Raw genomic sequence first — 17,234 nt, 5'->3', positions numbered from 1 at the left:
AGCTGTATTAACTACATTTAATACATATTTTATACGATACATGTCAATATAATCGCCATAAAAATATGTAGTTTTGAAAGCATGATGACCTATTTCTGACCAATTAGTCATGATTATAAAAAGAGCATAACATCGCTAAAACTGAAATCCTACACATATGCACACATCATACTTTTAAAAAAAAATTATTCAGCAGATGCTCGCCCATGATTTTATAGAGACTAATGGTCAATTAATTCAAGGTAATGGGCTTATTTAATGTTAGATGTTCCCATTTCAATAATTACAAATGGAAGCAATTATTAGACATTAATCATATGATTGTAATAGCTTATTAATCACTGCACGTGGCTGATCACCCCAGGAGTAAAAATTGGTGAAAGCTTTGTACTGCACAGCTGGTTACGGCACATGAATACACATTTATCAGACTAAGAACTAGTTAATTCAATTCAAAACTAAGGTACATTTACTTACCTCAAACGTTGCTTCAATCATAGTCCTAGTCATCAAGACTTCAGAGGACACATTTACATTTCATAAAATTGTTTTATACGCATCCAAATACCAAATATGTGTGCAATACATGTGGATCCACCCTCTAACAACCAGAACAAAGAGTGTTGAGTCTGTGGCCACTGTTGTGAAGCTTTAATAGAAGAAATATTTTCTTGGAAGAGACAAACAATAGTGTGCAAGAGAGCAAGAGACAACATGAAATCGAAATTGTGATTTAGCATTACTGAAAAAGCAAACATTCTTCTTCCTGCAGTAAACTTCATAGAGCTATAGCCGCACATTTATAACAAGTTTGTACCCATCATTGACCAGCAGATTTAGTAGTGAACATTCAGTGTTTTATAATCCAGAGTACATGGTGCAAACAAACTCTGCACAGCCCATTAAATACCAAATAATCAAAGAGTTTTCTTTTTTACCTGAGTTTTGGTTGACTGGGCCTTCAGTCAATGGTCGGACAATTTAGCTTTTTTTTCACTTGATAAGTTATCAATGAACAGATATATCCATTAGGGAGAAATATTATTCTGAGAAGAATCTAGGTCTGAAAGTCCAAAAAATACATAAAACATTTAAAAAAAAGATTACATTAAGTCATGACTGAGTTTCTTAAAATAAAAGCATAATAAACAACCTTAATCTGTGTAAAATGAATAATTGTGTAGCTAGAAATGTGTGGCACTTGTTTCCAAACACTGTCTGAAACTGTCTACTACAGTAATAACCTTTAAAGCATTATGAACCACCAGAAATTGTGCAAAAAAAACGAAAATTCAAGAATGGAAAATAGCTGTGAGCTTGCATCTCTGTAAGCATGCAACGTATACATAAAATATACTTAATAAAAAGCATGCATTTTTGTAAAAAGGATGATACAAATGCCTAATAATCACCATTAACCACCCAATGAATGCAAGGAGTAAGGATCAAATAAATGTTTAACCATATTGTTATAACAGCTGGTGAAAGTTATATAAAAAATGACATGTAAAAAAATGATGATGCTGGCTTTCAGTTGAAAAGCTTAGTGTTACAGTTACAGCAGAGGGAGCGTTCCTCCTGTCCTCTCCTGGGTTTCCTCTTGTATTCCTTTCTCTCCGCGGCCCTTTACTCTTCCGGTGTCTGCCCTGGACCTGCCAGCAGCATCTCAGAAACATCGCACTCACTTCCACAGCTTCCCATCAAAATCTGAATAATGTGGGACACAGATATTTTATTATTCAAATATAATGTTTCGTATCTGTGGTTTTTACCCTATGATGTTTATTTACTGAAATACAGCCCTGCACAAAGTCTGCTCACCCATGTTGCAGTCTTTGGACATATCTCTCTCTTTCAGTATGTTGTTTTTGTAGTCTGTGGATTGTGGTAGACACACAGGTTCTGAGTAAGATATATTTTTTTTTATTTGAATAAGGTAGAAAATATGTGTGGATGAGGCTTACTGTACCTGAATTCGTAGGTTCTTGGTTACAGGTCCTCAGTTCTGTGCATTCTAAGGACATTTCACCTCCGCTGATCACAGTTCCCCTGCACAGAAATAAGTATTGCTCCGCTTACAAATGGATTCAATACAAAGTGTTTGCATAATTTATTGTGCGGTAGTGTCTTACCGCTCATATCTACGTATGTCGTACTCCAGCCCTGTAAGATTTAACAGGAAATGTCAAACACACTGTATCCACAAAACTGTTTTTCCAATAACAGCCAAGAACAAGTTTGTTGGTTACCTCTCTTCTTGCGTCTCCTAGTCATCACGATGACAGCGACAACGATGAACGCCAGCAGTAGGAACGTTGCCAGGAAGTAGCCCATATGCTGCACGAAATAACCTCGCTGCTCAGGAAGGATGACGTTCACCACGCGCGGACCCTCCACCTCTTGCACAGTCCCTAAAGGAAGAAAATTAAATATGATTATTCATCATACATAATTAAATCTTTCCCTCAAGAAACAATTGTCTCATACATAACAAGAGCTTAAGGAGATATAGAATAGTCCACACGGTGAATATATCAAGTCAACTCCATGTACTTACATTATACAACAATTGAAGGGGATTTATTGGATTGTTTAATTGGATAATCATAATGGCAATAAATCTAGTTCACTGAAATGTATTTCTACATTACTCAAAACGTTTTATTCCTCCCGAGGTTTATTCTTTTTCATTTGTTTCCAAAAGCCAGAGAGGGAGAGCAGGAGTTAAATGTCTGTTCTGTGGTAATGAGTTCCAGACTTGATGTCATGCAGCTGTTCTTTTTTTTTTCTCTCTTCAGAAAAACACATGCTGACCAGAAAAGAGGAGGGGAAGTGTGAGGAAACAGAGACAGATTTTGTTATGTGGTTTGTCTCTATGTCTCTATTTGTTTTCCATTTAAGCCTTTTCACGACGTCTTCTCACAAACAAAGAAGTGGAGTTTAGGCGTAAAGCAGAGCTTATATGAGTGAACGCTACAGTTTAAACACATCTGACAACACTGCAGGCAGCTACCAGTCTTCACAGTTAGCCAGACTATTGATATAGCTGAGGATAATTATTATAAATGGAAAACACAGAATAAATATGGGGTAGGAGGTGGAAGATCATAACAACTACTGCCTATTATAAACAGTATTTCATATATAAGTATATACTGTACACAGATGCTTTGGCAGAATAACCTTTCAATGCAAGCTTACAGAGCTAATGAAGGGTGGAAAAGATACTGTAGTTTTTCAATTCCTCCCTAAATTCAAATGCAGCCAAATAACAGATGTCTTTCATATATCAGGAAATACATCAAATACTTTCCTTTTATATATTTCTTTTAAGTAAAGGATTTTTCTTTGGTCTCTCATTAAAGCAGCTAAGTTGGACACTATTAAAATACACTGAGGCGCCACTGAGGGACTAATGAGGAAAACATCCAACGTACCATCTCTGACGCTTTCAAAACCAGCCAATCATGAAAAAACATGCTTATTCGGACTTAATTACCCTCCTAATAGAGAGCCTGGTTAGCAATTATCACCTGTCAGTTTTTAATGTACCTAAAATGCATGAAATTGAAAAGACATGTCCAAGGTCATTGTCTCTAGAGCTCAACTGTCACAACCAGAGCTGCAGCCGAGTCCCAGCAGGAAGCCATTTCCATTTCTGTGACAGATCTGACAAGGGCGTACGTGTTAACGGCTATTTCACATATGCTGCGAGTTTAGCCTGTGTTTGTGTTCCTGTGGGATATGCATCATTTGCAAGTCAATGAGCTGAAGGAAAGCATCTTACTTTCAAAGATTTATATTGAATTGCTGGCAGCTCACCTAATGGCCTCTTGACGATTACAAAGAGAACATTTTATTTGCAACAAATAATTACAACATGAAATGGGAAAGCTCTCGTGAGATTTGTAGTTTCAGATGATTGCTGATTCCCGAGCACAAACAACTTAGCTTTAAGTTAACAGACAAGACCAGTGAAGCACAAACAAAACGTGATTCCCAGATGAATTAGAAGACACACAGGATGTCATCTAGCCACGTGGGCATTTGCTCAACAAACAAAACCCAATACATGAGCTGTCGTTTCTTTACAGGAGTGGAGGATTCATAGTCCAACACATACCTGCATCCCCTCCGCTTTCTATACTCTTTCATGTCACAGCTGGCACAGATGTTGAACAGATGTGTCAGACTTCCTGCTGCTGCTCAACGCGCCTCAAACAGAGGCTGATACACATGATCAGATAAACAGAGCAGACTGGGACAAATAATAAACAGAAATTGAGATGCAGTGCAACCCGTCTAGACGTGTTGTTGGGACTTCTGGAAAATTGGGTCAAATGGAGGAAAATAACACAAGAATAGGACCCTCCACCCCAACATAACTGGCTGTTGGAGCCTACTCCTCTGCTCAGCCCAGTTAAAATGTCTCCAGCTGTACTAAATGAAAAAGCAGTCAAAATGAAAAGATTCAGCGAGGAAAATGAGACCACTTCCGCTGTGGCCAATTTAAAGCTGTTTACTGTAGACTGCTTCTCAAGCCAAAGCACAAATGTAAAAACGTTAAATAAAAAGACCTTTTTCACATGCAGTAAACAACTAAGAGAAGGATTTCTTTATTTCTTTATTTCTTACTCAACGAGCTTCTACATTCCTTCTACCTCCTCCCTCCCTCTAGAGCTCAAACACAAAAACAGAGAAGACTGAGGAGAGAATTGGCAGAGGAGAAAAGGAAGTGACTTAACTGACCAACTATGCCTATAATCATAAGAAAAAGTCCGGGGTCTGTGTTGTTATTCAATCCACGATTCAGCGAAGAAACCATATGGGGAAAAACATTAACCATCTCTAGCTTCTGGAAAAAAACAAAGCTCTTGTGGAGTGTCTCTTGTTATTTTTAATTCTGAGGGACTTACTTTGCTCTGGCACATCATTCTGGAAAACTCTGGGTGCTGTTGTGGATGCGGGGGGAACTGCAGGTCCCACATTGAGCCTGTAGATGCGTCTCTCGTGCAGTCCACAGTAGTGGTGATGCAGGTGGCAGGAGTACAGGCCTTTAAAAACAGGCCTTAAGTCAGCGATGGACAGAGAGAAGTCCCCTAGAGTGAAGGCGTCCTCCTCCACGCTCATCTTGCTCGCTCCGAAGCGTGGTCCATAATCTCGCTGTTCTCCAGAGGCATAGAGGTCCACCAGGCGGTCGGCCCGGTCAGGACGCACGCCGGGGGGTTGGAAGTCCCAGTGGGCCACCTGCTGCTGGTCCTCCTGGAGACCCTCCCTCCACAGAGAGCGCCGGTTCACACAAGGCAACACCACTGACTTGCCCAACATCACCACGAACACAGTCCTCTCTCCGTCCCAGTAACGCTTCTCTTTACGAGCTGGAAACACATGAGCGGGAAATATATTACTATCAAATCTGTTTTGTGAATCATGGAGAATCATTAGGCTGTCTACAGTATAAGGGAAGTTCCTTTGAAAGCTACCAACTATTTCACACTGGAAGCACATCTCACCTGACTTTGTGACATTGAGCTGGATTTTGATGGACTGGTGAATCTGGCAGTAGTGATGGTGCAGATTACAAGTATAAACTCCTTTGTCCGTTGCAACCACATCTGAACAAAATAAGAATCAAAAGCAACTATTAGATGACATCATAAATAGAAGAGTGCAATGGTCATGGTGCTCCTGGAAAATAATCTCACTGTCGATGATGAGGGAGAAGTTGCCATCAGTGAAAGCCGTGTCTGGGAGGGAAATGCGTCCCTTGTTGATGCTGTTGTAGACCCTCTCGTGGGCTCCGGGGGACATGTCCAGGACTCGCTCCACAGAATACTCCGGGCTGCTGCGCACCAAGTCCCAGTGGACCACCCTCTGACGGTCCTTCAGCCTGTCCTGGGTCCACACCATGCGGGGGCTGTGGCAGGGAAGCACAGCCTTGGATCCTTCAGGGAGGGTGATGTTCATGGCCTCCACCACCACGCCAAATGTGTTGCTGCTGATCTGACCCCACGCTGAAACAAAGAAATATACATGTAGGTTCAGAAGATCCTTGAACAATGACATGAGCCAATACACATTAAGTTTGTGCATGGAGAAACATAAATGCCTTACCTCCTGGCAGTAAAAGCACAGATAAAACTGCAAAAAACAAAAACATAAGGGATTAGAGTTGTATCCTGAAGCACTTTGTCTACAGATATCCGCTTGTTCACTAATGAGGTCTTTAGAAATATTTATAAGACTGCAAAATGTTGTGTTGACTGGAAAGTTTCGGTTTGACCTGGACTGACCCGACAGTGAAAGATATCAGCATTGAAACAGATGTGGGTTCAGTGAGAGGACTGTTTAAAATAACAGAGGAAAGCTAAAGGAACAAGGACATGATAAAAGGCAAGTATGTTAACATAGCACACATGAATACAACAGCAGAATAAATATACTAGATGTCAACAATCTTCTCGGGAAATATATATATCGTGTTTGTGTTTTCTCACTCTAGAGATAGGACATTTTTCCTACAGCTCATTTGCTATTTCTACTGGATTTTTCCCACAGCGCTATTTGTCCGTGTGTTTACTGAAGGGCCAGCGGAGGCGCATGCAGCCAACGCACACAGAGCCTCCATTCATCGCTGCTGCCGCTGGCTCGCTGCGACTCCTGCGAGGCCATGATCCTGAGGGGAGGAAGGACCGGGCTGCTGTTCAGCTGCTTCAGTCACACTGCCTGGTGTCAAAACCAAACACCTGTATGTATTTGTTACTGTACTGGTAATGGGTACTGTGAACAATAGAGGATGGAGGTGCGGGGCTTTCAGGGTAGAATAGATAGACGAATTGTTTAATGGTCACACATGCAGAGCACACATGTGTTCTCTGCTTTTAACCCATCCTAGTACCAGGAGTCTAGTACTAGGAGCAGTGGGCAGCTATTGTACAGCGCCCGGGAAGCAATGGGAGTGAGGGGGGAAGGGGGGTGTCCGGTGCCTTGCTCAAAGGCACCACGGCAGGGCAGGAGGTGAACTGGGACCTCTCCAAGTAGAAGTCCACACTCCATATTTAGGTCTGGTCGGGGACTTGAACCGGCGACCCCATACGGCTCACAGTCCAAGCCCCTACTGACTGAGCCACTGCCGGACGGATACATTCAGTACATATACAGAATAAGAATACATTCCCCAAGATAAACCCCAATCCCAGTCATGTAAAATAAAATAAATAAAAAGACAATTACAGTAAAAAAAACTCTCTAAACTGCACACAAGTTTGTTGAAAGAGGTGAAAATGTAATCAAATGTGAAGTCGTGAAGAGCCCTTAATCTGGAAATTACATAATATAAAAGCAGCGGTGAAATGTCATTATGTAAATGTATTTAACTCAACAGTAACTTGTTACATACACATTATATATTATAGTAATATTACTGAGGCATTTACTCCAAACTCACATGAACTATGAATGTTTTTACATTTGATAGTCTCGGTACATTCAGCTAATAATCTGTATTTTTTACTGAAGTGACACTTTGTAATAAGAATTGTTATAATGTTTTACTGCTATGATGCTACTTTTAAGTAAGTTAAAGACCCTCATTATCTAACACCCAAAAGGCAAGCTGACAAACCAACGAAAAGGCTGATTCACTTCATTTGTGAGCACAGGCAACAGAAATATGAAGAGAGTGCCTATTTCACCACATCCAAACCATACACCATTGGAAAGCAGCTACTTTGCTTAAATGCAGGGATCACACAAGAGCATGCTGTGATTTTGAAAGTAGGCACCAAAATAATATACTATTTAAAGCTGGGCCAAACTAACACGCTGGCATCGGAGAGCAGACGTCATGCTGGAAAACAATAAGGTTTTCTAATGAAGGCTATAAACTTTCCTGTAGAAGGTAAAACAAAGTGTGCCAACCCCTGTAAGTGTCTCTCATCAAACCTCCAGACACTCGCGAGCTGATGACTCACGAGGCTGGTTTAACCCTGAAGACTTAACAATGTGCTATTGAGTAACCAACTATAATAACATGCATTTACCAAGTGATCTCCAAATCACTGTTGTCTCTTGCAACCTGAGGAATCACATGGAGAACACATTGTAAACCCCTGAAGTCAAACTAAAAAGGGTTCAACTCAAACATAAACTATGTGTTCGCTCAGCAAAGTTTCTGTGATTCATGGCTGTTGTTGATCTGTGAAGTTTACTCATATCCAAGAAGATTTAGAACAAATCAAACAGATGTGTCCAGCTGCAGACTCGGCTAAACAGAGGTAGTCACACGCCTTAAGAGCCAATTGACTCTCCTCTGGATAGGTCAACTTCCTCATGTGAAGTTGTTGAATACGTTTTTGTATGACACCTCACTGGGTATATTATTGTAAATGTAGGTATTTATCTTCATAAAACTTTAGAATAGTGAAAAATGTGCAGGATCAAGGGATGTCGCCCTGTAAAATAGCTTCTCGGCAGGAGTGGAAGAAGTGCAGAAAAGTATTCTTGTAACACCAAGCTGTAGAAAGAATAAAGTTTGGCATTCAAAATGTTACTTTAAAAAAGTAAAAATAAGTATTAGCATCAACATATCTTACATATTTTAGAATGTTTCATATATTACAAAGTTTGTAGTCAAATAATATTATGAATAACATATTGCAGCTAATAAAAGTGAAACTTGTTTCTGCATTGATAGCTTGTTATGATATATCATAATTGTTTTTGTTATTTTAAGTTATCAAATACATTAAGCAGAGTAATTGCAGTCAAATAAACAACAATTCCATTCTGAGAGGTAGGGGTACATATAAAGCAGCATTAAATGGAAATAGTAAAGTAAAGTTCAAGTATCTCAAGTAGGTAATTGAGGAAGTTACTTTCAACCACTGCTTCTTGGTTTATTTAAACTTTATTCTCAACTGCCCAAACATTTTAGACTTAAAACTGAATTGGGATCATCTCAGTGTGTGGGCTTTTTCTGTAAATCTCCCTTTCTGCTGAACAAAGTCGAGGCATTGCCTGTACAGAACACAAACATGTTACCTTTCCACGACCTTCTCATTTTACGCCATGATTCTACATGTTTAATCACGTATTTAGTTCAACACGGCATTTCTAATCTTTCCCATGCCCTGTTGTTGGTGGCCGGTCATTAACACAGAACCACCATAAACTCGGTTACAGTAATCCCCCCCCCCCCCCCCCCCCCTCCTCCTCCACGTCGCGCGGGCTCAAAGCAGCCCCTCGCGGTGAAGCCCTCGTTACTGACACATTTAATGACGGGCTGCAGGATTCTGCTGACTCAGCTCAGACCGCAGGTAACGAGAAACACATTGGGCTGAAGCCACAACAAATCCCACATACACACTATCAACAGGCCGGGGCCAGTAAAGCCATGCAGCGTTACTGAAGCGAGAGCCTCTTCGATGCTGCGTTTCACTGCAAGTCCATGCAGCTCCATGCTTTATTTTAGAACATTTCAAAAATACAGGCTTTCGAGAAGTATATTATGGCATCTTGAGTAACACCACTTACTGAGGAAATAAAGTTTAAGAAAACATACTTAGATACAAATGTAAAAGGATTTTGATAAAAACAATAGGCTAAAAGTACATTAAGTTGGCTGTTGATTCAACATTTTAAGATATTACCATCGAACTAAATAAATAATCTAAGAGAGAAATTAACAACGTTTTTTTTTGTTGTATAATACATAGGCTACATACAAAACAGGTATAGAAACAGAAGAGAATTGAGTTCTATTAAGAAAAACGCTACCACCAGTTAACATCATCAACATTTCAGGCTGTTTACGGGTCCGTTGTATAGCTTATATTGGAAAGCTTTTCAGAGGAATTATTATTGAAGAACCTTAAAAATAAGATGTTTACAGTGCAGCAGAGGAGACATGAGAACTGAATGTATTTCTGCTTTTGTTCCCGACGCGCAACACTAACCTGGATCCAATTATAGAACAAAGAAAGTTTCCCAAAGTTATGTTTCTCTTTTGAAAGCAAGAAAAGTGAACAACTTACTCTGAAGGAGAGTCATTTCGAGGTTCATCCTGTCCACGGTGTGGAGGTACAGCCTGTCAGGAGGTGATGTGTGCATTAATTGATAAATCACACGGAGCAGCAGATTCGCGAGCTGCGGCTCAGCTGGAGTTGTTGTATTCCTGCGGACTGGAGTCTCGCTCCGCCTCCACATGAAACCCAACACTGCTGCAGCCTGACGAAAAACATCTGTTGCAGTACGATCATAAACGATGAGGGTTAGGTAGAAAACTATAATTTACTAACATACAAACCGAATATTAAAAATGCAATGCATTAAAAGGGACATTGCTCCAAATGGGACAAAGGATACGCCAGCCCCAAGAAAAAGCTTGTTTTGTAACTTATTTTGTTGTCAGTCTGAAATTGACAGATTTATAATAGACTATTACACAACAACAGATCAAACTATAGTGTTGGCATTACAACTAGTTTACAATAGTTACAAAGAAGGCATAACAGGCGCAACAAGCTTTTTCATATATTAAACTCTCCAGTGACGTGTCAAGACTAAAGTTTTTTTATATGGTTGTAAAAGTTTTAAACCAGTCCCTGGGAACCCTTCCACCCCAGGAAGGGATTAGAAAAGATCTTTCCTCATATCCACCTTTTTCATCTTAGAAAGGCTGGTTTCTGCATTAAAGCCCTAAAGGAAGCAGTTTCACTTCAAGGCAGGGGCGGACTAGGACTACAAATCAGCCCGGGACTCTCTCAAATTATACCACTTCAGTACCGGCCCATCGGGATTCGTCCCGAACGTCCCGATGGCCAGTCCGCCCCTGCTTCAAGGCCTTTTAAAAGGGTTTTTATTGTCAAGCTAAATTTAGATGTATAATAGTTGAGATATATGTACCTCTATTTCTGATTTAGTTGTTCTATAGATAAATAACCATCGAAACTAGTAGTTCCAGGTGAAAAGTATTTTTTTGTGTTTGCACATTGGTGATATCCAGAGTAAGAAAAAAGAAAAACGTAAGATGTCCTGTAAACCAAAATATGACAACACAAAACATCACACATTGCATTGGACTTGAGGGAGAAATATTTTTATTAGATGATCTACACTTTGTTTAAAAAATTGTACACATAGGGAAAAGGCTGACTGATTTGGTGTTGAGGTGTGCAGAGCCGTCCAGTGGGAAGGATGCGAGACAAACTTGAAATAGCGTCAGTGTTTTTCAGTCCTTTTTGTTTCCGTGCTGTTTAAGGAAGATCTTAGGTGTATTCCATCCTTCTGGAGCCTTCTTCAGTCCAGCTTTTGTCCAAATCCTCTTCAGATCCTTCTCAAATCGTTTCTGCACAGGACACAATCAAACAGTTTAGAGGTGGCAGTTTAGAAAATGTAATTTGTGTATAAAATACAAAAAATAAACACCGTTGAAGTGTAAGCAAGACAACATGTTAAATAAAACAATACAGTTTGAAATGAAATGATCACACATACTGATAAATTGCTGAATGTGCCAGGATAATCAGTAGGAAATGATCAATCTCTAGACAATATCACAGGAACCCTTTTTTATTTATTTTTCCCCAAAGGAAGAATCTCTCACCTGCTTCTTTTTCCCTCTGCCCTCGATCACTCTCTTCCTCAAGAATCTAGTCCGTTTTAGCAGCTTCCTGTACTTATGCCGGTTGATCTTCCGCCGTCGGATCTCAAGAACATTTTTACAACTAAGGGGTGTCGCTGGTTCACCCCCGTCCTCCAGCGCAGGGTCAGAGAGGGCTGGCAGCAACTGCTCCTCCAGCAGCTCCACCTCCTCCTGCGGGAGAGGGCACTCCAGCAGGGGGGGGAGGGAGTAGTGCAGGGAGAGCCAGCTCTCCAGGGGGCTCACGGACAGTTTACGCGGCACAAGAACCTCTTCCAGTTCTGGCTCCAGTTGCACCCATCGAGGAGGAGGTGTGTCTGCTTCTGTTGAGTAGCTCCTGAGTTTTGGTTGTAGCTGAGAGCAGTAAGCAGGAAGTACATGTTGTACACGTCCATTCAAAATTTCTCCATGGGCTTGAAGCGCACCTGGAAAAATAAATGATATCATCTTGAGTATATTACTTATAACTGGAAATGTAGCATACCCATTGTCTAATTAATATAATAAGGAGAGATTCCACAACAGTTGTTCTAACTCTTGAAATCAGTTTGGTCTTAACTCTTGAAATCTGGTAGGTACATTTATTTTAGCATGAACAACATTGACATTTTTAGAGCACATGTGAAATCGCACTTTCATCAATGGTCAAAGTCAGAATATTTGAATAATGCTAACATTGTTTATTTAGTGTCTTTCAAAGGAAATAGGTTCATTCACAGATTTTCTTATAATACTATATTGAGTCTTTGAGCACATGGGGCAATTAGTCTTTCTCAAAACAAAATGTATAGAAAAGAAAGCCCTATGTGCCCTAAGACTAAACAAAATAAAAACCATACTGTTCGACCAATTGTAAAAATGTCAACATGATTATAAAGTGGACCTATCATGCTATATTATAATAATATAGTGTAGGACCATACCTATATAAGACATATTTATACTTTTTTTTTCTTCAAAATACCAAACAGATCATGCATTTTAGCCATGCCTCATTTTGCTCAAATTGCACTTTTTTACCCCTGTTTTTGCAAGGGCTGATTCTGTGAGAACAGCACCATCTACAGGCCTGGCATATGTACTACAGCGTCTCTACCGCTTTCGAACGGCAATGGCCGTGGCCTTCTCCTCCTGATTGGTGGAGTTGACCCAATAGCCGTAGCGCCACTGTCCTGACGTCAGTAAAGTGTTCAAATCTGGATCAGTTTTTATCAGATCCGTTGCAGCCCCTTTTTTAGAGATTTGGGTATGGAGGAAAATAGAGAGGGTTGTGTTTTCTGACACTTGGTGAGTTCCCTGGAACACCGGGGACACATATTCATGTATAAAAGACGTACAAAAGTGCATTTTGCATGATAGGTCCCCTTTAAAGGATAGAAAGATATTTTGCTTATACTTACAGGTTGCTCTACGTAATAGATTGAGACGAGGGACAACCTTTGATGAAAACATTGTTATTGATCATTCAAGTAACTTCATCAGGAAAGAGTTGAGGAGTCACTGGTCCTGTGTGGAAAGAGCAAATTACTTTTAGTTGGTCATAGCTCTTCCATAGAGATCACAAACGTGTACCGAGAAGTAACTACAAACAATAACAGTCATATAAAAATACTGCATATATTTTATATTATTACAAAATACTGTATTTTGTAATAACATACTGTACGCAGTTTGTTGTACAGATTTCATGGAAATAATTTATATATCTTAACGTGTAGTTTTGGTTCTTTTTCTAACCCTTTATCTCCTTAACTGTGTTTATCTTTTCACCATGTATATATAAACCTGTTTTATGATTTTTATGATATACTGTCAAACCTAGCTGGGTTAGCTTTAGATTAGCCGGTAACTGATGTCCACCTTAACTATAGCCTGTACCCAAAAGAATGAAATGCACTCATGGTACAAAGTAAAACACTGTGAGAATGTAAAATAATCAATATTAACGAAACCTTGTCAAATTAAACTTATTTTCCAGTTGCCAGGTGACTTTTGCTAATGCTAGCTAGCAACGCAGCACCGATTTAATGCGTTCAAATCGCAATATTATTACTAAAAGATTGCAGCTAAGAATAATTCGGCTTTTGGCTATCCGACCACGTCAATTACACTATTTGTTGTATGTAATAAACATTGTTACTTTACCTTATACTCCTATGACCCGTGTTTTCGTCTTCAATGTGACTCTAGAATCCTACTTCCGGCTTGAGTAACACAATATTAAGGCATTTCCTGTTTCTCAGCGGAGACAAAGGTTCCGCTGTAGCAGTTAAGGCGAGAGTGCCTCTCAATTATGTGGAGCTACTCTTCAACCTCCTCATTAATACACTGAATAAACGGGCAGTGTGTTATTGAAACATTATTAATATTTGATCATCATTATGATTACACATGTATTTCATATTATTCAACACCCAGGAGAGGGACATCTTTTATCTTCTGCTATGCTGATGGTAAATCTGGAGAAAATGTCCCCACCACTTTTTCTAACAAAGTGAGGCCAATGTATTTGTTTAATCATTTATAATACTGTGTGGACCTGTGCTTTGCATCACACAGTAGGTGAGTTTAAAGCTTGAATGACTCCACTGGAGGGCACTATCAGTCCAATGGTAGAAGGCGCATGCTGTTTCAACAACAAGGACCATACGTTTAATTCTGATTTATACTGAATACATTGTACAGCGAATCAAATAATACATAAAAGTACAAGAAACATACCGTGGATATTTTGCATCTGAGATACACTCTTTTTGTGACTAACTGCTGCCTAAAATGAATTAAATTCTTCAATTGTAGTATTTGTTGAAGCAAACATTTAAAACATAGTTTAGACCTGCATGAGATCTACAAGACTTTTTGTTCTTTGGTCAAATGAACAAAGTGGGTGGGGAGCATAACCACAATAACTTAATTTGGAAAAGACAGCTATGACATAAGAGTTAACATTATTGATGTTTATCTTAATGTAAAGCAAAATACATTTGGGAATATATTTAACATTTCATTCTCTCAAAATGACCAAATTCATTACACATCCATGGTATGTGTTTATTTTTTTTAGACAGTATTTGAAACATCTGCTGCTAGGCTGACAAAAACCCAGCATGCCCCAGGGGTCTGCAGCACACGTCCTCACAGAGCAGCGAGCTACTGCTGCTGTTGTGCAATAAACTGACCTTCACTTTGTAGTCTGACCTTTTTTAATTTACTTACAGAATAAATGTTTTTGCACATATTCAAGCACTTCTTTGCATAAAAACAGAAAAGTCCCAAATGTTCAGGACAGAGTAGTACAATTGCATGTTTTAAACATATCTATGACGTTCCATAAACATATTACAATCCTTCGTTTTTTAAGTATTGCGAGATACATTTGGAAAGCCCATTTCAGTCATAATTGAGCTGTATTTCCCTTTGATTCATTTAAACGTATATCTTTCTTCCATGTGGCACAGTTGTATAAAAAGGGAAGCCTCCACTTTTAGATTGCTCTAGTTTTACATACTTGTGGGCAGCCACATCAAATCGTTTATTTATGGGGCTTTCTCTCTAAGCTTTCATCAAGATGGTGGGAAGTGGAACATCTAGTTTGTTGGTATTTGAGTGGCGTGATGCAGGGCATAAAGTAAGGATAAAAAAGACTTTAAAATTCTCAGGGCATTTATTTACAATAAAAACAACAACAACAACAACAACAAAACATTCATTTCATTGTAAATCCTGCTGGCTATTCATTATTTCCTTCACTATACTTACACCATCAGTGTGTGATGATAAGGCAACTGAAATGATCAGCAGGATGTGCTGGGAGATTTCCCTTTTTACTGAACAGTCTGAATATTTGTTTTAATATTTATCTTCTATAAAACTCTCTTTGCAAAAAATATTTAAAAGTAAGTGTACGAGAAATAAAACAACCATTTTTAAATTGGCAGTGATTTCAAGGATGTTGGGCAATCCTATTTTAATCCATGGCCTTTACATTATATGCTATACACTCCAACCAATTATCTATTTACAAAATCAGTAGTTGTATATATAGTTATTTTTCTTTTAAGCAAATAAATATTCACTATCTTTTTTTAATGCATTGCAAGTTGCAGTGAACGAGATCGGACTCTTTACAGATGACAACATTATAATTCACTACAAGGCAACACACACAGTACAAGCATATGGCAGGATGCTGAACGTATCCACCAGAGGTACAGTGTTACAGATGTACGCTATAAATGCCACTTCAACAGGAACCAAATTGATAAATAAAGACAGATATTAGAGAGATAAACAGAACATCATGTAGAGATTGGGCTCCTCCTCGCCAACACATGAGAGGACAAAGCAGTGAAATCAGTCATTGATGGCAGTATCCATATATCTAAAGCCTATACGGACAGCGCTGAAGTATATCTGCATTGCAATCCCATTTCCGATGCAGTGCACACGAGTCAAGAAGTCGAGGTAAAATACATGTGAGGGATGAAGGAATTGCCTTCTTAAAAAGGACAACTCACTTCCAAAATCAAAAACATATTTTTCTTATAACATGTAGAGCTATCCTTCATTGTTGGGGATATGTATTGTAGGTATGTCTGGCTTCCATCATAATGGAACTTATAATGGAACTCATTTAAAAAGGAAATAGTTTTAAGTCGTTTTCTTCTGCAGCTTGCAATTTGTATTTTACCCAGAAAATAATCACAATTAACAGCATCCAACAGAACAATAATATATCACATTAGATGTTTTGTTAGAAAATACTCTCCTTTGATGCTGAATATTTGGTATTACATATACATTAGAGATATTTATTGAGTTAAAACCTTTGTTGATTTGGTAAAACCATCTAGGCAATTATCTTCTCTGTATTGCAGCAAAAGTCCTTCCTGTTTCTACAAAGAGCTCAATGGCACCGTGTTTACCCTGTATATCCAGCACACCTGGGCTTCAACAAGACCAACTAAACCAAAGTAACATTTTTTACAAATTTGACCATTACATTTGTAGATAAAAATGTGCGCTTTTGAAACAAAAGGTACCTAGGCAACAGATGTGTGAACAGGCAAAGAAAAGAGTGGAAGGAAACACATGCTTCCTAGTGTCCTCCAGGTTTCTGGATACTCCACACAGCAGCTCTCACTGAGCAGCAGACTGGCCACGCTCCACCTGCTTCCTCTCTTCCTTCTCATCCTCCTCATCTTCGTCCTTCTCATCATTAGACATGGCGAACGCCTGCTCTTGTCTAACCTCCCAGAGGGATTGCGACATATGGGAATGCTTTGGGAACAAAAGAGATGTATTGTCAAAACTTAAGAGTGCATTTATTTATAGTCCTATTAGTGACTAGAAGTAGTTCTTTGCCAATACTGAAAAACATCTATATGCCCTGATTTTATTTCATTCTAAGTAAAATAACAAGCATCATGTTTAAAAGAAATGTACAAAATAAAAAACGAAATATACTGTACATATAGATATATAGTACACATACAATTTTAGCTTTGCTACGAAGTACGCCTACAAAATATATATATGTGGTCCATCTGTCAGTAGTTTAAAGCCATGGATTGAGACTATGAGAGGGTGCTGA

At 39.1% G+C, this 17,234-nt stretch overlaps 3 protein-coding genes across 20 annotated transcripts in view; all 3 read right to left on the bottom strand.

Annotated features, from left to right (window-relative positions):
• Positions 1 to 630: 630 nt before the first annotated feature.
• LOC117483561 (matrix remodeling-associated protein 8-like) lies at positions 631 to 10,179 on the bottom strand. The gene is made up of 10 exons (XM_034131934.1): positions 10,035 to 10,179; positions 6,115 to 6,141; positions 5,706 to 6,014; positions 5,514 to 5,615; positions 4,917 to 5,378; positions 2,250 to 2,411; positions 2,133 to 2,163; positions 1,970 to 2,049; positions 1,822 to 1,875; positions 631 to 1,707 (listed from the first exon to the last, which is right to left on the bottom strand). Exons 1-10 carry the CDS (start codon positions 10,108 to 10,110, stop codon positions 1,682 to 1,684), a joined length of 1,329 nt encoding a protein of 442 aa, XP_033987825.1. The 5' UTR covers positions 10,111 to 10,179; the 3' UTR covers positions 631 to 1,681.
• An 897-nt stretch (positions 10,180 to 11,076) lies between these two features.
• Positions 11,077 to 13,899, bottom strand: aurkaip1 (aurora kinase A interacting protein 1). Its single transcript, XM_034131643.1, has 4 exons — positions 13,787 to 13,899; positions 13,042 to 13,147; positions 11,606 to 12,066; positions 11,077 to 11,347 (listed from the first exon to the last, which is right to left on the bottom strand). Exons 2-4 carry the CDS (start codon positions 13,091 to 13,093, stop codon positions 11,231 to 11,233), a joined length of 630 nt encoding a protein of 209 aa, XP_033987534.1. The 5' UTR covers positions 13,094 to 13,147; positions 13,787 to 13,899; the 3' UTR covers positions 11,077 to 11,230.
• Positions 13,900 to 15,286: 1,387 nt separating this feature from the next.
• rap1gap (RAP1 GTPase activating protein) overlaps positions 15,287 to 17,234 on the bottom strand; it is a 47,422-nt gene continuing 45,474 nt past the window's right edge. For all 18 annotated transcript variants that reach the window (XM_034131800.1, XM_034131801.1, XM_034131803.1 and 15 more), the window contains one exon: positions 15,287 to 16,921. Coding sequence is in view for 1 of the 18 variants with exons in the window: in XM_034131818.1 (XP_033987709.1) it covers positions 16,781 to 16,921 (141 nt within the window). In the remaining 17 variants the exon portion in view is untranslated. The remainder of the gene's footprint in view (positions 16,922 to 17,234) is intronic.

The sequence above is a fragment of the Trematomus bernacchii genome, unplaced genomic scaffold (assembly GCF_902827165.1).
Source record: "Trematomus bernacchii unplaced genomic scaffold, fTreBer1.1, whole genome shotgun sequence".
Classification (NCBI taxonomy): domain Eukaryota; kingdom Metazoa; phylum Chordata; class Actinopteri; order Perciformes; family Nototheniidae; genus Trematomus; species Trematomus bernacchii.
Note: the sequence above shows the minus strand (reverse complement) of the source record. Positions and strands in the feature narration are given on the sequence as shown.

What these genes read in the sequence shown, in the direction of transcription:
- LOC117483561 (XM_034131934.1), bottom strand. Translation starts at nt 10,110, where the DNA reads ATGCACACATCACCTCCTGACAGGCTGTACCTCCACACCGTGGACAGG. An exon ending in GCTCAATGTCACAAAGTCAG is followed by an intron (nt 5,379 to 5,513) that starts GTGAGATGTGCT and finishes ATGTGTTTCCAG; the next exon opens with CTCGTAAAGAGAAGCGTTAC. An exon ending in GTCCAAAGACTGCAACATGG is followed by an intron (nt 1,708 to 1,821) that starts GTGAGCAGACTT and finishes CACATTATTCAG; the next exon opens with ATTTTGATGGGAAGCTGTGG.
- aurkaip1 (XM_034131643.1), bottom strand. Translation starts at nt 13,093, where the DNA reads ATGTTTTCATCAAAGGTTGTCCCTCGTCTCAATCTATTACGTAGAGCA. An exon ending in TCTATTACGTAGAGCAACCT is followed by an intron (nt 12,067 to 13,041) that starts GTAAGTATAAGC and finishes TTATTTTTCCAG; the next exon opens with GTGCGCTTCAAGCCCATGGA. An exon ending in GCAGAGGGAAAAAGAAGCAG is followed by an intron (nt 11,348 to 11,605) that starts GTGAGAGATTCT and finishes TGTCCTGTGCAG; the next exon opens with AAACGATTTGAGAAGGATCT.